Source organism: Vipera berus (genome assembly GCF_964194415.1).
Source record: "Vipera berus genome assembly, chromosome: 2".
NCBI classification, from domain to species: domain Eukaryota; kingdom Metazoa; phylum Chordata; class Lepidosauria; order Squamata; family Viperidae; genus Vipera; species Vipera berus.
Window position 1 is genome coordinate 273,164,898 of NC_138203.1, and position 18,814 is coordinate 273,183,711.

General features: G+C 42.0%; 2 protein-coding genes across 4 annotated transcripts in view; both read left to right on the plus strand.

Moving 5' to 3' along the window:
• Positions 1-18,814, plus strand: part of LOC308663293 (uncharacterized protein) — a 166,223-nt gene that overhangs the window by 60,382 nt on the left and 87,027 nt on the right. The window contains exon 2 of one of the 3 annotated variants that reach the window (XR_014025351.1): positions 12,812-15,843. The exons of the other annotated variants lie outside the window; for them this stretch is intronic. The gene's annotated coding sequence lies outside the window, so the exon portion shown is untranslated. Of the gene's footprint in view, positions 1-12,811; positions 15,844-18,814 lie in introns of those variants that run through there. 3 annotated transcript variants of the gene reach the window in all.
• On the plus strand, positions 1,444-3,300 carry LOC308663302 (uncharacterized protein). Its single transcript, XM_081319615.1, has one exon. It carries the CDS (start codon positions 1,631-1,633, stop codon positions 2,585-2,587), a length of 957 nt encoding a protein of 318 aa, XP_081175741.1. The 5' UTR covers positions 1,444-1,630; the 3' UTR covers positions 2,588-3,300.

Below are 18,814 nucleotides of genomic sequence, written 5' to 3' on the forward strand. Positions count from 1 at the left end.
CAGGAGTGATAATGAGTTCACTCTTGGGAGATCTGAAAGAAAAGGTTTGGGGATAGATTGTCATGGCTGAAAGGTATTCACGTGCTTGGTGGGAGTCGAATACGACCTGTTGTCACATGAGGAACCACGGAATCAATGAAACCATGTTGCGAACGCTTTAGAGTAGAGGTAGAACGAGCGTGTTTTTCAGCCTTATGTCACTAGATGGCGCTCTACAAAGAAGCAACATTGCTAGTCTACTGGAGCGCTAGAGGCGGAGAAGGAAGGAGTTGAAACGATAGAGGATTGACTTGCTAGAGAGAATTTTGGAGAAAGGGCAAAGGAACCTCCTCTTCCGGCTCACTTATGGGAGGAGGATGGCCTCGCTGATGTCTCTTTTGCCGTTTGGAGGGTCGAAACGGCTTCTTGGAGGTGAGCAGGTCGGTGTGGAAGCAGCGAAGGGACAAAGCCGAAACATGGGTGATGCTGCATATTCTTTCTCTTCTCCCAATGTTACTATCCTTAGGCTGCATGATATAAAATTGCTGCCTGTGACTTTCTGCTGGGAGATTTGGGACATTTAAAAAGTCACTGTTTCATATTTCTTAACCGCCCATCAATGTTACTGACATGTTTTCCTGGCAAGCGAGGAGTTTCATGGGCAAATGGATGCTTTAAACCTTCCATAGGAATTGGGCACCATTTCATCTATTAGTGTCTCCACCTTTCTAAAACTAGACGAGACAAATTGAGTGGATCCATTTATGAAACATTTTGAAGACTCAAACAAACATAGATTTTCTACATACATAAATTTATAGGTGTGTACGTGTATCTATGTAAACCTAAGTATTTTCAGGTAATTTTAATAACAGTTTGCAATGATAATAATTTCTGATTTACCCAAACAAAGAAGAAAATTTAATAATTCCAAATATGGGTGGAAATTTGAACTTCGATTTTGCTAGTCTTCTATGTGCCTAATAAATCATAATGATTTATTAAAGCAGCATTTTGATATGTTTGCTTTTTCATAGTAATATATGGATTTTTTTTGCTCTTTTCACAGGTTCTGCAACCATTTTTTAAACAATAATGATAATCCATTAATATGAATCTTGTAGACAAAGTGCATACCAAAAAGAGCACTCTGGACAACACAGAATGAAAAGCAGCATCAAAATGCAAACCAAGCCATCAGTCAAAATCTTTCCCACTTCCTCCTGAAAATATTAAAACTCTTCTCTTTCCTGAACAGATGGAGGGAGAGGAAGGAAAGGATAACAGGAACAGAGTTTTCAGATGAAGAAAATAGATTATGTGGAACTCAAGAAAATAGAAGATAAACCATATGAGTGTCTGTATTGTGGGAAAAGCTTTGGTCAGAATTCAAACTTGGTGATACACCAGAGGATTCACACAAAAGAAAAACCACATGAGTGTTCAGATTGTGGGAAAGATTTCAGACACAAAGCCCACCTGGTGAAACATTTAACAATGCACATGGCACAAAAACCACATACGTGTTCAGATTGTGAGAAATGTTTCAGTTGCAATTCCGATCTGGTGGTACACCAGAGGACTCACACAGGAGAAAAACTATTATGAGTGCCCGGTTTGTGGAAAACGTTTCAGTTGGAATTTCAGCCTCATGGAGCACCAGAGGACTCACACGGGAGAGAAACCATGTAAGTGTCCAGATTGTGGGAAGAGCTTCAAGCATAATTCCAATTTGGTGATACACCAGAGGACTCACACAGGAGAGAAACCATATGAATGTCAGGAATGTGGGAAAGGTTTCAGTCAGAATTCCCATCTGATAAAACACTGGAGGACTCACACAGGAGAAAAACCATATAAGTGTCCAGATTGTGGGAAAGGTTTCAAGCTTAATTCCAAGCTGGTAATACACCGGAGGACTCACACAGGAGAGAAACCATATGAGTGTATGTATTGTGGGAAAGGTTTCAAGTATAATTCCAAGCTGGTGATGCACCAGAGGACTCACACAGGAGAGAAACCTCATGAGTGTCCACATTGTGGGAAATGTTTCACCCGGAATTCTGACCTGGTAATACACAAGAGGACTCACACAGGAGAAAAACCATATGAGTGTCCAGATTGTGGGAAAAGATTCATCCGGAATTCCGAACTGGTAATACATAGGAGGACTCACACAGGTGAAAAACCATATGAGTGTTCAGATTGTGGGAAACGTTTCGGTCAAAAATCCCACCTGGTGAAACATCTGATGACTCACGCAGGAGAGAAACCATATGAGTGTCTATTTTGTGGGAAAAGTTTCATTCAGCATTCAAACCTGGTGATGCACCAGAGGACTCACACAGGAGAAAAACCATATGAGTGTCCAGATTGTGGGAAAAGCTTCAGGCTTAATTACAGGTTGGTGATACACCAGAGGATTCACACAGGAGAGAAACCATATGAGTGCTTAGATTGTGGGAAAGGATTCATCTCGGATTCCTACCTGAAAATACATAGGAGAACTCACACAGGAGAAAAACCACATGAGTGTCCAGATTGTGGGAGAGATTTCAGTAGTAGGTATAGACTTAGAAATCATGTAAAGTCACACATGGGAGAGTAACCATTCAAATGCCAGATTATAGACAGTGTTTTGCAGAAAATTCCTCTCTTATTACAGAAGAAATTCCACATGAGGAAAAATATGATCTTGAATTTTCTTTCTTGTCTCTTACCGGAAGCCAAGCTGAGAAATTATTCATTTCTTGCATGATTCTTTTTGGTTAACTGTGTCTTATTAAACATGAGAGAAGAGATCTGAGCTTCCTTTGTCTGGCCCAGTGCAGTTGTTCCCTTTCACTGAGTCATGGTGAACTGTTGTGCTGGGCCAGAGAAATCGGGCTTAGATCTGTATTAGCTATGTTTTCCACCTTGAGTTATTTGTACATATAATAAGCACCAGATATGTATCTTTATTTGTTAAAATGTATGTGGCATTCCAACTAATGTTGACTCCACACAATTTACAGCAATAAAACCTGAATACAGAAACTAATAGACCCCATACATTACAAATGGAAAATGCAAACCCCCCATGGTTAACATTCACTTGCCCTATAAACACAGAGTACTTCAAGCAAGATTGATGGCATTTTGATGTCTGCGAGTCCCAAAACTGTGATTCTTGCTTATGTTCCATTTAGAAGTTAACCAGGCCTTACTACCCATTGGGAACCCCATATTAATACAACATATCTTAGGTGCAGCCAGAATTTGAAAACAATGTTTAATATGGCAGAGTACTTGAGTAAAATGGTTTGACTGAGATCAGCATATGTGGGACTGATTGGGGTAGATTTTAGGGGTGATATTGAAATATAATTCTACCTTATTTCACTTATCTATCTAATTGTGTTTTACTCCAATTTCATTTTAATTTGTTTTATAGGATTTTATTAATAATTGATGTTTGGATTTCTGTATTCCGGTATGGCCTATGGCAGGGGTAGGCAACGTCGGCTCTTTTATGACTGATGGATTTCAACTCCCAGAATTCCTGAGTCAGCTGGCTCAGGAATTCTGGGAGTTGAAGTCCATGAGTCATAAAAGAGCCGAGGTTGCCTATACCTGGCCTATGGGCTAATCAATAAATTAAAATAACTATTAAAACATAATAATAATAATAATAATAATAATAATAATAATATAATCCTTTATGGTCAAAGTACAACATGTGTACATTGAGATTAGCCGTGCTCTCTCCCCCCAACACACGGTGACAACAAACCCTCCATCCTACCACACCATGTGAACCAACTACACCACACACACCCCGGCCTCCCAAGTCAATTCTGCATAAGTTCACAGAGATTATGTCCCATTTAAAAGCCTAACAGCCCACGGATAAAAGCTATTTTTCAGCCTGTTGGTATGGCTGGCTATATTCCTATATCTCCTACCGGATGGTAGGAGAGTAAAGAGATACCGTCCAGGGTGTAAGTCATCCCTGAGAATCTTCCTCACTCTTCCAAGGCAACGAGCCCTGGCGATGTCATCCAGTGGTGTCAGGGAACAGCCCACAATGTCTTGTGCTGTGCTCACTACCCTCTGTAATACTTTCCTGTCCGCGGCTGTCAGACCAGCATACCAAACCACAATACCATACGAGAGGACGCTCTATAGTAGACCGGTAAAAGAGGGTCATTAGCCGTTGTTCTACCCTGTTCTTCCGCAAGATCCTAAGAAAGTGAAGCCTCTGTTGGGCCTTTCTAGCCACCTGGGTTGTGTTAACTTTCCAGGTCAGATCTTCACAGAGGTAGACTCCCAGAAATTTAAAGGAGGAAACTCTCTGTACACAGTCCTCCCCGATGTAAAGTGGGGCAGGTTCCTCCTTTTTTCTCCGGATGTCTAACACCATCTCTTTCGTCTTGCCAATGTTTAGGTGCAAGTTGTTGTTACTACACCATATGGATAGTTTTTGTACCTCTGCCCTATATGCTGTCTCATCCCCACCTGTAATCCTGACCACTATCCCCAGCACCCCATCTGGGCCTGCAGCTTTGCTGGGATTCACAGCCTTCAATACAGCTCTCACTTGGCTCTCTTAAATGCATATAAACAAAAACCTGGTTTCAATTCAGGCTTCTGATGTGCTGGCGCCTCTTCTTATCCCAGTGCTTAGGGCAAAAGCTATATATTCCTTGCTTTACGGAAGACTAGAAGGATCAATTCCTAACACACTTCAGGTGGAAGAGTGTCTCATAGGGCAGGGTGTGCAATGGAAAAGGCTCACTTCCTAGCTCATGTCAGATGGCAATACTTAAGGGAAGGGGTTAGGAGCATGGGCCCGCTATTTGACCTTGTAGAACAGATAGATGCAAAAATAATAAAGGTGGGACAATAACGACAGGTGCCCTGTTGTGTCAGAGGTTACAAGGCAGCATTGCCCATTGACTCTGCCCACAGCCTGAAGTTTGATCCTGACATAGGTCGACATATGGGGGAGAAACCGTATGAGTGCCAAGATTGTGGGAAAGGTTTCAGTTATTTATTTATTTATTTATTTTATTTTTATTCCATTTATATCCCGCCCTTCTCCGAAGACTCATGGCGGCTTACAAGCTTAGCAGTAGCCTTCATTCTATGTATATGCCTGCTTATTAGGGCTTTCACACACACCCCAAGCGGCATTATTACAAAGTCAGCTTATTGCCCCCAACAATCTGGGTCCTCATTTTACCTACCTCGGAAGGATGGAAGGCTGAGTCAACCTTGAAATTGCAATTGCAATTGCAGTTGCAATTCTAACCTGGTAAAACATCAGGGGACTCACACAGGAGAGAAACCATATGAGTGTCTGTATTGTGGGAAAAGTTTCATTCAGAATTCAAACCTCGTGATACACCAGAGGACTCACACAGGAGAAAAACCATATGAGTGCACAAATTGTGGGAAAACCTTCCAGGATAATTCCAAGCTAGTGAAACACCAGAGAACTCACAAAGGAAAAAAATCATATCAGTGTCCATATTGTGGGAAATCTTTCAGTCAGAATTCCTACCTGGTGAAACACCGGAGGACTCACACAGGAGAAAAACCATATGAGTGTCTCGAATGTGGGAAAAGTTCCAGCCAGAATACCAATTTGGTGGTACCCTGGAGGACACACAGGAGAGAAACCATATGAATGTCTGGATTGTAGGAAAGATTTCCATAGTAGGTCTAGCCTTATAAATCATGTAAGGCTACACATAGGGGAGTAGCCATTCAAAGGCCCAGACTGCGGATAAGAAGAGGGAGTCAAGCTATTCTCCAAAGCACCCGAAAGCAGGACAAGAAGCAACGGATGGAAACTAGTCAAGGAGAGAAGCAACCTAGAACTAAGGAGAAACTTCCTGACAGTTAGAACAATTAACCAGTGGAACAACCTGCCTCCAGAGGTGGTGAATGCTCCAACACTGGAGGTTTTTAAGAAGAGACTGGACAGCCATTTGCCTGAAATGGTATAAGGTTTCCTGCCTGAGCAGGGGGTTGGACTAGATGACCTCCAAGGTCCCTTCCAACTTATTATTATTTGAATTTTGAATTTGAATTTTATTGAATTTATATACCGCCCTTTCCCGAAGGACTCAGGGCGGTTTACAGGGTATATAAAACAATACAAAAATTAAGAGCAATTTAAAAAGATTAAACTAAGTCCCTGAAAAATATAAAACCCCAGTTAAAACCCCCAATTAAAACTCAGCCTGGGCCGGAAAGCTCAAAGAGCCAGGTCTTCAGGTCTCAGCGAAATGATCGAAGGTTGGGGGCAGTCCTAAGCTCCACGGGCAGCTGGTTCCAAAGGGCAGGCACCCCCACCGAGAAGTCCCTCCCCCTGGGTGTCATCCGCTGGCATTCTTTGACCGGCGGCACCCTGAGAAGGCCCTCCCTGTGGGAGCGCACAGGACGAAGGGAGCTTGATGCCGGCAGCAGGTGTTCCCTCAAATATCCCAGGCCCAAGCCATTTAGGGCTTTATAGGTCATCACCAGCACCTTGAATCTCAGCCGGAGGGCAACTGGAAGCCAATGCAGCTCGCGGAGCAGAGGTGTTACATGGGAGTAATGGGAAACCCCCATCACAACTCGCGCGGCTGCATTTTGCACCAGCTGAAGCCTCCGAGTGGTCCTCAAGGGCAGCCCCATGTAGAGAGCGTTGCAGTAGTCTAAGCGGGAGGTCACGAGCGCATGAGTGACTGTGCGTAGGGCATCTCGGTCCAGATAGGGTCGCAACTGGCGCACCAGGCGAACCTGGGCAAAAGCCCCCCTGGTCACGGCTCCTATATGGTCTTCAAAACTTAGCCGTGAATCCAGGAGGACACCCAAGTTGCGAGCCCTATCAATGGGGGGTAACACCTCACCCCCCATTGTTAACGATGGAATAGTTTGGTCAACCCGAGATGCCGGTATGCACAGCCACTCAGTCTTGGCAGGATTGAGACGAAGCCTGTCTCTTCCCATCCAAACCCAGACCGCCTCCAGGCAACGGGACATCACGGTGAGGGCATCACTGGGTTGGTTCGGGGTGGAGAAAAAAAGTTGGGTATCATCAGCGTACTGATGATACCCCACCCCAAAACCACGAATGATCTCTCCCAGCGGCTTCATATAGATGTTGAACAGGAGGGGAGAGAGAACCGACCCCTGAGGTACTCCACAAACGAGAGGCCTCGGGGCGGATCTCTGCCCTCCCGTCAACACCGACTGCGAGCGGCCCAGGAGATAGGAGGAGAACCACCGTAAAACGGTGCCTCCCACTCCCAACCCCCTGAGACACCGCAGTAGGATACCATGGTCGATGGTATCAAAAGCCGCTGAGAGGTCTAATAGGACTAGAACAGAGGAACAACCCCTGTCCTGAGCCCGCCAGAGATCATTCACCAGCGCGACCAATGCCGTCTCCGTGCTGTGCCCGGGCCTGAAACCCGATTGGTACGGGTCCAGATAATCAGTTTCCTTATTATTAAGTGTTTCACAAAATTCCTCCCTTATCACACACAAGAAATTCCACTTGAGGCAAAATTTGTTGTGTGTAGAGAATCTTGAATTTCATTGCTTGTCTTATTAGAAGCCCAGCTGAACCACTTAATTTTTTGGATAATTCTTTTTAGTGAAACTTGTTTTTGTATCAAAGGTGAGGGAGGAATAAAATAGAGTAGAATAGCAGAGTTGGAAGGGACTTTGTATGTCAACTAGTCCAAACCCTGCTCAAGCAACAGACCGTATACCATTTCTGAGAAGTGGCAGTTGAGTGTCTTCTTGAAAGCCTCCAATAATGAAGCAATCACAACTTTTGAAGGCAAGGCAATTGGTTGATTGTTTTCACTATCAGAAAATGTCAGTTATATTCAAATGGTTTAAGTGAGCAAGCAGGTTCCAACTGCTATTCTTCCTCAGGTACAGTCTCTTCAAGGGATACTACCCCCAAATACTCTGCTGACTCATTCTCTATATATCACTCCTGCTGGTCAGCTACTAAATCATAATTACATTGACAGAGCGGAATTGCTGTGCTGGGCCAGAGAAAGCGAGCTTGGATCTCTGTTAGGTATGTTTGCCACCTTTAGTTATTTCTACGTATAATTAAAGCAGAATTGTAAGTATGTTTGTTGTGGGCATTTTTATTTATTAAGAAAATGTATATAGCACACCAACTCATGGCGACTCCACACGGTTTACAGCAATAAAACTGTAATACAAAACCCACTAAACCCCAGATATTGCAAATGGCAAAATGCAAAGCCACCACATTTAATATTTGCTGGCACTGCAAGTACAGGGAACTTCTAGCAAGGTTGATAGATGGTCTGGGAATTCTAAAACGGCGATTCTTGCTTTTGTTCAACTTAAGGCCTCCTGGCCTTATTAACTACAGTCATTCCTGGTGCCCCTGTATCATGTATACAGAAGTACAGTGGACAACTTAAAACATTACTATTCTTTCTTTATATTCCCTATTGCCGTTGCAAATTTACCTCCCACCTTTTCCTCATTGGCTTAGTACTCATGCCGTCACAACCTATCCAAAGTGTCTAAAGTGAATATATTATCTTCATCCTTGGTTACATGTCCCGTTCTATCGCCCTCTGCCTTTATTTACTAAGTGCCTTTTATGGATACTAGTTCCTAGGCCCTAGGGGCTATCTGATCAATAACTAAAATGACAACCAATTCTGTTTAAGATCTATGCTTAGCACAGCAAGGCCTCTGAAAACTGAAAACTTTACGGGAAAGCTATGGCAATAAAAATCTTACAATTACATGGTTTTCATAAAGATGTGCACCCGTGAACTGATACTTTCTTGAGGTACTTTTTGTTTTTATCACAGGATGTAGGGCAGCAATCTTTAGGTCAGCTTTCTGCAACCTGGTTTCCTCCAAGTGTTTTGCTTAAGCTACTTGAGAATAAGACTGGAAGCAGAAGGATTAACTGGATTTGAGATTGTTAAAAGGGTTAAATATTTGGGGGTGATTTTGTCGCCCTCTAATACAAAGCTATATAAAAATAATTATGAAAAGTTATGGGGGAAAATTCAAAAAGAACTGGAGAGTTGGGAAAAATTGCAATTGTCTTTGTTGGGACGGATCGCAGCAGTGAAAATGAATGTCCTGCCCAAATTTTTATTCTTATTTCAAATGATACCGATTCTTAAGAAAGATTCTAACTTGGAGGAATGGCAGCGTGGTATCAATAAATTTGTGTGGGCAGGGAAAAAGCCACGAGTTAAACTTAAGATTATGCAGGATACTCGTGAGAGAGGTGGCCTTAAAATGCCTAATTTTAAATTATATTATGAAGCTGCTGCACTAGTAGGAATAAGTGATTGGATTAATTTGACACAATCGAGGTTATTAAATCTTGAGGGCCATGATCTGTTGTTTGGCTGGCATGCATATTTGTTGTATGATAAGAAGGTAGATACTGTGTTTAGGATGCATATTTTAAGACAGGCATTGCTGAGAGTTTGGAAGAAGTATAGACATAAGTTAAGCAGCAAGATACCATTGTGGGCAATCCCAAAACACGCAATAGAAAATATACATGCTGGTTTCAAACATGATGAGACTACTTACAAGGAAATTTTAAGTTTGGAAAGGAACATTTGGTGCTTGAAATCATATAGTTTCTTGCGAGAAGAGAAGGTTGTTCAGACTTGGTTTCAATATATTCAGTTACAGGCCAGGTGGAAAGAAGACCAAAAAAATGGATTTGCAACGACTGATGAAAATTTGATAAAGCAAATTAGAAATCAAGGACCAGCACATATTAAACGGATATATCTTGCATTGATAGAGATCGATTCAGAAACAGAGCTTGTTAAGGATTGTATGATAAAATGGGCCCAAAACATTCAGGAAGTTATTACAATGGACACGTGGGAAAAGATCTGGGTGAGGAATGTAAAATTCACTCAAGCTCAAAGTTTAAGAGAGAACTTTTACAAAATGTTTTATAGATGGCATCTAGATCCTAAAAAGCTTGCAAGTATGTATCCGAATTATCAGCCTAAATGTTGGAGGTGTGGTGATGAAGAGGCAACATATTTTCACATATGGTGGACATGTAAAAAGGTCAAGGCTTTTTGGATAAAAGTCTGGTGGAATATGCAGAAGATTTTTAAACGGAGGATAAAGTTTTGTCCGCAATTTTTTTTGTTGGGAATAATTGTTGACGCTACAGTTGTGGACTCTAAGTTGATGCTGAATTTAGTTACGGCAGCAAGACTTTTGATAGGTCAATATTGGAAGAAAGAGGAACTGCCGACTATACAAGAGTGGATTTTAAAGGTTTCCGACTTGGCAGAGATGGCGAAGATTTCGGCCTATTTGAAAGATTACTCGCAAGAACATTATATTATGGAATGGAGAAAATGGATTGAGTTTATCCAGAATAAGTATAGGGTCAAGAAGTTTTATCTAGCATTTGAATAAGTCTTCTTTCGTTTTCTTTTTTCTTTTTTTATTTTGTCTTCTATATATATTTAATAATGCTAAGTTTTGTTTGATCCTATATAAGTTAGAGAGTGATGGATTTTAGAATTTATAGTTGTTAGTATATGGTTGTTTATGATTGCCTTTTTATATATATATACCTTGTATTTAGCTCTGGGAAGTCCGGGGGGGGGGAGGGGGGTTAGGGGGAGGTGGGGGGGGAGGAGGGAGGGGGGGAGGGGGGGGAAGGGGGGAGGTAGGGAGGGGAGGTAGGGAGGGGGAAGGGGGTTTTTTAAAGGAAAACTGTATTTTTAAAACTTTTCAATAAAAAAAAAAAAAAAAAAGAGAATAAGACTGGAAGCTAACAAGGCTGGGAAATGGGAAGGCTGCTCTGAGGAATTCTGCCTTCTAGCAAGATTTAGACTCCCCAATAATACTGACAGGAAGATCATATTCACCTCCTGTCTTAGATGGGGGTCAGAAGCAATGCTAGTGGGCGCTTCTGGATTCTTCCCGTGTTTCATTATTGTATTAATAGGATGTAGCTGACAACCATTGATGACCACACAAAGAAGGAAGAATTTCATGAACTTTAGGACACAGCACTTCCTTAAATCTCTGAGCTTAAGTAGTGCTAAGCTTTCCTCTTAAAACTTCAATCATTTGCAGAGGCAAATTTAGAGGAGTTATTTGGCACCCCTCCGCCAAGGAAAAAAAAGCTGTCTGGAACAATCTTCACTGGCCCCCAAGGGTGGTGTATTCTGACTGTTGTTTAATGATTTATCCCCTTGCTGAGACCCCTGTGCCTGGCCTGTATAAGCTGATACTATCACTGTTAACAGCCTTTGCCAGATAGCAGAACTCATGAAATTACCTTTTAATCATCCAGAAGGACCTTTATTTGCATGCAGAGATTACAGCAGACAAGTGTAGATGATGAAATGGACGGTATTTCAAGGTCAAAAGACAGTAATGTCCTACCGTCCGCATGTATGTTGCAAGAGAAAAGAATGGAGTAAGAAGGAGGAAGTATGTCACAAATGGGAGGGGTTGGCTGAAAAAAGTAACATAATATTGTAGTTCCCCAAATTTACATAATGTTGTAGGTCCCCAAACAACCACATGGTGGCAGCACAATATGCACTGCATAGTGCCTTATGGCTGATGTAACAACACATGGTGCACTTTCTCCTTAGCTATTGTACGTAATCTCCCCCCTAGGATGATTTCCTTTGGTTTAGTTGCAGGAAGAGGGATAACGAGTTCCCTCTTGGGAGATCTGAAAGAAAAGGTTTGGGATAGATTGTCACGGCTGAAAGCTATTCATGAGCTCGGTGGGAATCGATTACGACGTGATGACACACAAGGAACCACGGAGTCAATGAAAACATCCTGCAAACGCTTTTAGGGTAGAGATAGAACGAGCGTGTTTTTCAACCTTATGTCACTAGATGGCGCGCTACAAAGAAGCAACACTCGGGCCTAGAAAACAGCGAATACGGTTCAGTAGAATACTCTACTGGAGCGCTAGAGGCGGAGAAGGAAGGAGTTGAAACGATAGAGGATTGGCTTGCTAGAGAGAATTTTGGAGAAAGGGCAGAGGAATGTCCTCTTCCGGCTGATTTATGGGAGGAGGATGGCCTCGCTGATGTCTCTTTTGCCGTTTGGAGGGTCGAAACGGCTCCTGGGAGGTGAGCAGGTCGGTGTGGAAGCAGCGAAGGGACAAAGCCGAAACATGGGTGGTGCTGCATATTCTTCCTCTTCTCCCAATGTTATTATCCTTAGGCTGCATGATATAAAATTGCTGCTTGTGATTTTCTGCTGGGAGATTTGGGACATTTAAAAAGTCACTGTTTCATATTTCTTATCAACCTCGGTCTTCGCGTAACAACTTCATTCCTTGGGATGATATTGACAAGTTATTTTCCTGGCAAGCGAGGAGTTTCATGGGCAAATGGATGCTTTAAACCTCCCATAGACTTTGGGCACCATTTCATCTATTAGTGTCTCTACCTTTCTAAAATTAGATGAAACAAATTGAGTGAATCCATTTCTGAAACATTTTGAAGGCTCAAACAAACATAGATTTTCTACATAAATAAATTTATAGCTGTGTATTTATGTGTGTGTGTGCATGTATCTATGTAAACCTAAGTATTTTCAGGTAATTTTAGTAACAGTTTGCAATGATAATAGTTTCCAATTTACTCAAGCCAACAAGATAATTTAATGATTTCAAATATGGGTGGATATTTGAACTGCGGATTTGCTAGTCTTCTATGTGCCTAATGAATCATAATGAACATTAGCGGTTAAAGCAGTATTTTGATATGTTTGCTTTTTCATAGTAATATATAGGTTTTTTTTGCTCTTTTCATAGATTCTGCGGCAATAATGATAATAATACATTAATATAGAGGATGCCAAGAAGAGCACTCTGGACAACAGAATGAAAAGCAGCATTAAAATGCAAAACAAACCATCAGTCAAAATCTTTCCCACTTCTCCTGAAAATGTTAAAACTCTTCTCTTTGCTCAGCAGATGAAAGAAGACAAAGGAAAGAATAACAGGAACAGAGTTTTCAGGTGGAAAAAATAGATCATGTGGAACTCAAGGAAACTGCATGAAAAGTTAAAAAGATCTAATTACCAAATTCAGAAAAAGTGGGAAATAGCTAGACATCAGTGGGAAAGAAAGGATCCTTTGGATAGCCAAAGGCATCAATGAAAGCCTTTCAGAAAGGACAGAGTGTTCTGAATCAAAGCACCACCAGATAAGGGATGAGAAACATTTTTGGACTCCTCGTAAAACCAAGAATATCAGTGTTGAAAAAAATCTCACAGACTGCCTATTGTGGAAAAAAAACACAGATTGCAGATCACATGTTTGAAGTGTGGCAAAAGCGTTGCTCAGAACACAATTCCATTGATTCATGGAAGGACCGATGCAGGAGGAGCAGCTCTACCAGTGCTCCCAGTGTGGCAAAAGATTTAGTATGCACAGCAATCTGGTGAGACACAAGAGAACTCACACTGGAGGGAAACTCTTTGAATGTCCTCTTTGTGGGACAGGTTACACACAGAATTCTGACCTGGTGAAACACCAGCGGACTCACACGGGAGGGAAATCTTATTAAATCTATTGTGGGAAAGGTTTCGGTCACAAATCCCATGCACATGGCACAGAAACCACATGAGTGTTCAGATTGCAGGAAATGTTTCAATTGCAATTCCGATCTGGTGGTACACCACTCACACAGGAGAAAAACCGTATGAGTGCCCGGTTTGTGGAAAAAGTTTCAGTCGGAATTCCAGCCTCATGGAGCACCAAAAGACCCACACGGGAGAGAAACCATATACGTGTCCAGATTGTCGGAAAGGTTTCAAACATAATTCCAAGCTGGTGATACACCAGAGGACTCACATGGGAGACAAACCATGTAAGTGTCCAGATTGTGGGAAAAGTTTCAAATATAATTCCAAGTTGGTGATACACCAGAGGACTCACACAGGAGAGAAACCATATGAGTGTCAGGAATGTGGGAAAGGTTTCAGTCAGAATTTCCAGCTGATGAAACACTGGAGGACTCACACAGGAGAAAAACCATATGAATGTCTGGATTGTGGGAAACGTTTCAGCCAGAAATCCACCCTGATGATACACCAGATGACTCACACAGGAGAAAAACCATTTGAGTGTCCAGTTTGTGGGGAAAGTTTCAAGCATAATTCCAAACTGGTAATACACCGGAGGACTCACACAGGAGAGAAATCATATGAGTGTTCACATTGTGGGAAAAGTTTCATCCGGAATTCCGAATTGGTAAGACACCAGAGGACTCACACAGGAGAAAAACCATATGGGTGTCCAGATTGTGGGAAAGGTTTCAGGGAGTATTCCAAGCTAGTGATACACCAGAGGACTCACACAGGAGAGAAACCACATGAGTGTCCGCATTGTGGGAAAAGTTTCATCTGCAATTCCGACCTGGTAAGACACAAGAGGACTCATACAGGAGAGAAACCATATGAGTGTCTGTTTTGTGGGAAAAGTTTCATTCAGCATTCAAACCTGGTGATACACCAGAGGACTCACACAAGAGAAAAACCACATGAGTGTTCACATTGTGGGAAATGTTTCGGGCAGAAATCCCACCTGTTGAAACATCTGATGACTCACACAGGAGAGAAACCATATGAGTGTGTGTTTTGTGGGAAAAGTTTCATTCAGCATTCAAGCCTGGTGATACACCAGAGGACTCACACAGGAGAAAAACCATATCAGTGTTCAGATTGTGGGAAGGGATTCAACTCGGATTTCAACCTGAAAATACACCAGAGGACTCACACAGGAGAAAAACCATATGAGTGTCCAGATTGTGGGAGAGATTTCAGTCGTAGGTATACACTTATAAATCATGTAAAATTACACATGGGAGAGTAATCATTCAAATGCCCAGATTATTGACAGTGTTTTGCGGAAAATTCCTCTTATTACAGAAGAAATTCCACATGAAGAAAAATTTGATCTTGAATTTTGTTTCTTGTCTGTTAGTGGCTGTCAACCTTATTTTATTAAACATGAGAGAAGAGATCTGAGCTTCCTTTGTCTGGCCCAGTGCAGTTGTTCCCTTTCACTTAGTCATGGTGAACTGTTGTGCTGGGTCAGAGAAATCGGGCTTAGATTTGTATTAGGTATGTTTGCCACCTTGAGTTATTTGTACATATAATAAGCATTGGATATGTATCTTTATTTGTTAAGAAAATGTATGTGGCATTCCAACTAATGGTGACCACACAATTTACAGCAATAAAACCTGAATACAGAAACTAATAGACCCCATACATTACAAATGGAAAATGCAAAGCCCCCATGGTTAACATTCACTTGCCCTATAAACACAGGGTACTTCATGCAAGATTGATTGCATTTTGATGTCTGCAAGTTCCAAAACTGTGATTCTTGCTTATGTTCCATTTAGAAGTTAACCAGGCCTCCTGGCCTTACTAACTACCCATTGGGAACCCCATATTAATACAACATATCTTATGTGCAGCTAGAATTTGAAAACAATGTTTAATATTTATTTTATTTATTTATTTTAATTCCATTTATATCCCGCCCTTCTCCGAAGACTCAGGGCAGCTTACAAGCTTAGCAGAGTACTTGAGTAAAATGGTTTAACTGAGATCAGCATATGTGGGACTGGTTGGGGTAGATTTTAGGGTTGATACTGAAATATAATTATGTTATTTCACTTATGTATCAAATTGTTGTGTTTTACTCCAATTTCATTTTAATTTGTTTTTATAGGATTTTATTAATAATTGATATTTGGAATTTTGTATTCCGATATGGCCTATAGGCTGATCAATGAGCTAAAATAACTATTAAAACCAAATGCATATAAACAAAAACCTGGTTTCAATTCAAGCTTCTGATGTGCTGATGCCTCTTCTTATCACAGTGCTTAGAGGGAAAGCTAGATCTTCCATGCTTTACAGAAGACTAGAAGGATAAAGGCCTAACACACTTAAGGGGGAATAGTGTCTCATAGGGCAGGGTCTGCAATGGAAAAGGCTGACTTCTTAGCTCCTATGAGATTGTAATATTTAATGGAACGGGCTAGTAGTGTGGGTCCCCTATTTGACCCTGTAGAACAGATAGATGCAAAAATAATAAAGGTGGGACAATAATGACAGGTGCCCTGTTGCGTCAGTGGTTACAATGCAGCATTGCCCATTGACTCTGCCCACAGCCTGAAGTTTGATCCTGACGGAGGTCGAGGTTAACTCCATCCCTCCAAGATCAGTAACATGAGGACCCAGTTTGTTGGGTGCAATACGCTGACTCTGGAAATTGAGAGTGCTATCAAGCCCTGCGGGGTGGTATATATGTCTAAGAGGTATTGCTATGATAAATGGCTTTAAAGGTGATGATCAGCATTTTCAATTGCACCTTAAAGAAACAAATCCAGGGCAACATGCACCACAAAGATTTACATGGGCAATATAGGGGCCCCCATTACCGTGTGCGCTGCTGTGTACTGGACCAGTTGAACTTTCTGGGTGGTCCAGTGCAGTAATCCAAATGGGAGGTGACTGAGGCACAAGAGACCCATGTGCAAGGCCTCCCTCTCCGGGAAAGGGCAGGATTGGTGCAATCTATGCAAAGCCCCTTCTGCAGCCATGGCCTTCCCCAGCAGGAGCCGTCTGTCCAGAAGGACCCCCAGGTTGTGCACCACCTGAGTCGCCCAGGTCTTTTTCTCCTGCACAGCCTTTTCCTGCCGCCAACCTCTCATTGCCCTCTTCTGCTGCACTTAATCTTAATCTGCAGAAATGCCTTGACATCTGCCAGGAAAACCTGTCATGATTTTCTTCTACATAGCAAACTGCTGTTGAAAGTAAAAAAGCAGCCCAGGATGCCAACAGTCCAGAAAGAGGGAAATTTCCAGCCCTCTCCGCAGCTTGGGAAAGAAATAAGGGTAGTTCTTGGGTAGTAATAGTAATTGGTGCCTGGGTTTTCATTGCTATGTAATGGGGTTATAAAAATTGACATCAGGTGACCACATTGTTTAGCGAGGGCAATCTTGGTAGTTCCAGTTGCTATTGCAACTCTTAAGACCCGTGGGTCATTAAGTGAGGACCTCATGCAATTGTGATGTGGGAAGAGGTAGGAGTTCCAGTCAAGCAAGCTAGCAGGTGAGAGCTATGGACAGGTGGATGGTTTTCACGCCTCCTCCCTTTCAGGGCCTGGGGAGGATCTGGCCTAAAGACTCCAGCAGACTTTCTGCCTAAGATTCCCACTCATTTCTTAGGCTGAGGCCTTAATCTCTACATCAAAATGCCTCTCTTATAAGATCTTCTACCTCAGTTTCCTGTTTTCTATATTATCTATCTCTACTCTATATTTTCAAAAAGTCTACAACACTATATTTCCATTTTCCTCTGCTCAAACTGCCCTTATCACTACAATAGATATCCTTTAGCAGAGACATCACCCTGCCAACAAAAGTATGTATAGTCAAGGCCATAGTTTTCCCAGTTGCAATGTATGGCTGTGAAATTTGGGCCATAAGAAAGGCTGAGCGCCAAAGAATTGACGCCTTTCAACTATGGTGCTGGAGAAGACTCCTGCGAGTCCCTTGGACTGCAAGGCGTTCAAACCGGTCAGTCCTAGAGGAGATCAACCCTGACTGCTCTTTAGAAGGCTAGATCCTGAAGTTGAAACTCAAATACTTTGGCCACCTAACGAGAAGGAAGGACTCACTGGAGAAGAGCCTAAAGCTGGGAAAGGTTGAGGGCAAGAGAAGAAGGGAACGACAGAGAAGGAGGTGGCTGGATGGAGTCACTGAAGCAGTAGGTGTGAGTTTAAATGGACTCCAGAAGATGGTAGAGGACAGGAAGGCCTGGAGGAACGTTGTCCATGGGGTCAATGGTTTCAAACGTTTCTTTGAAAAGTGTATTAATTTTGTGTCCCAAATACAGAAAGCTTCTTTCTGAGCACCCTTTTTCTAGGCCGTGCTGTGTATGGGTCTCACTTTGATTTAATGGAGATTTCTGTGCTGAGGAAATTACGGAATCACCTGGCATTTAGCAGACCTAAAACCAGCCCTGGCCTGTAGGAGTGAGGCTAGTTCCCTGGGAGCCCCTGGCCTGCTGGGGCTTCCCTCTCCTAAATCCTTGGGAGCCACAGGAAGTCAGTTGTAAAGTTTGGGGATGTAGAGAGGTTTTGAGGGCAACTGAGAGCCAACTACTAAAGCACAGGAAACTTTAAATCAGCTTGGGGATGAGACAGCATTATTATTATTATTATTATTATTATTATTATTATTATTATTATTATTATTATTATTATTATTATTATTACTACTACTACTACTATTACTATTACTATTACTATTATTATTATTTAACAAACTGTTGTGAGTCAAGGACTAACTGTATTCTATTAATGGGATGAAGCTAGCAATTGTTTAAGGCTGCACGTACAAAGAAGACCTTGGTCAACTTTGATGATGCAGCACCTGGCAAATCTTGGGAAGATAAATGAGGACAGGCTTCACCCTTAGAGCTTCCCTCAGTTGCAAAGGTAGTTTTGGGGTGCTATCCTGCACCCCAAGACGACGAACTGCAAAAGAATTAATAAAAACCATACAAAAACATAGTTTTCATAAAGATGTGCACCCTTACACTGATCCTTCCTTGAGATACTTTTTGATTATATCTCAGCATGAAGGGCAGGAATCTTTAGACCAGCATTCTGCATGCTGGTTTCTTCCAAGTGGGCAATGAAAGGTTGCCTTACTAACTACCCATTGGGAACCCCATATTAATACAACATATCATATGTGTGGCCAGAATTTGAAAGGCACGTTTAATA

Bases quoted from the DNA above. Each gene is read 5' to 3' on its own strand.
- LOC308663302 (XM_081319615.1), top strand. From the start codon at position 1,631: ATGGAGCACCAGAGGACTCACACGGGAGAGAAACCATGTAAGTGTCCA.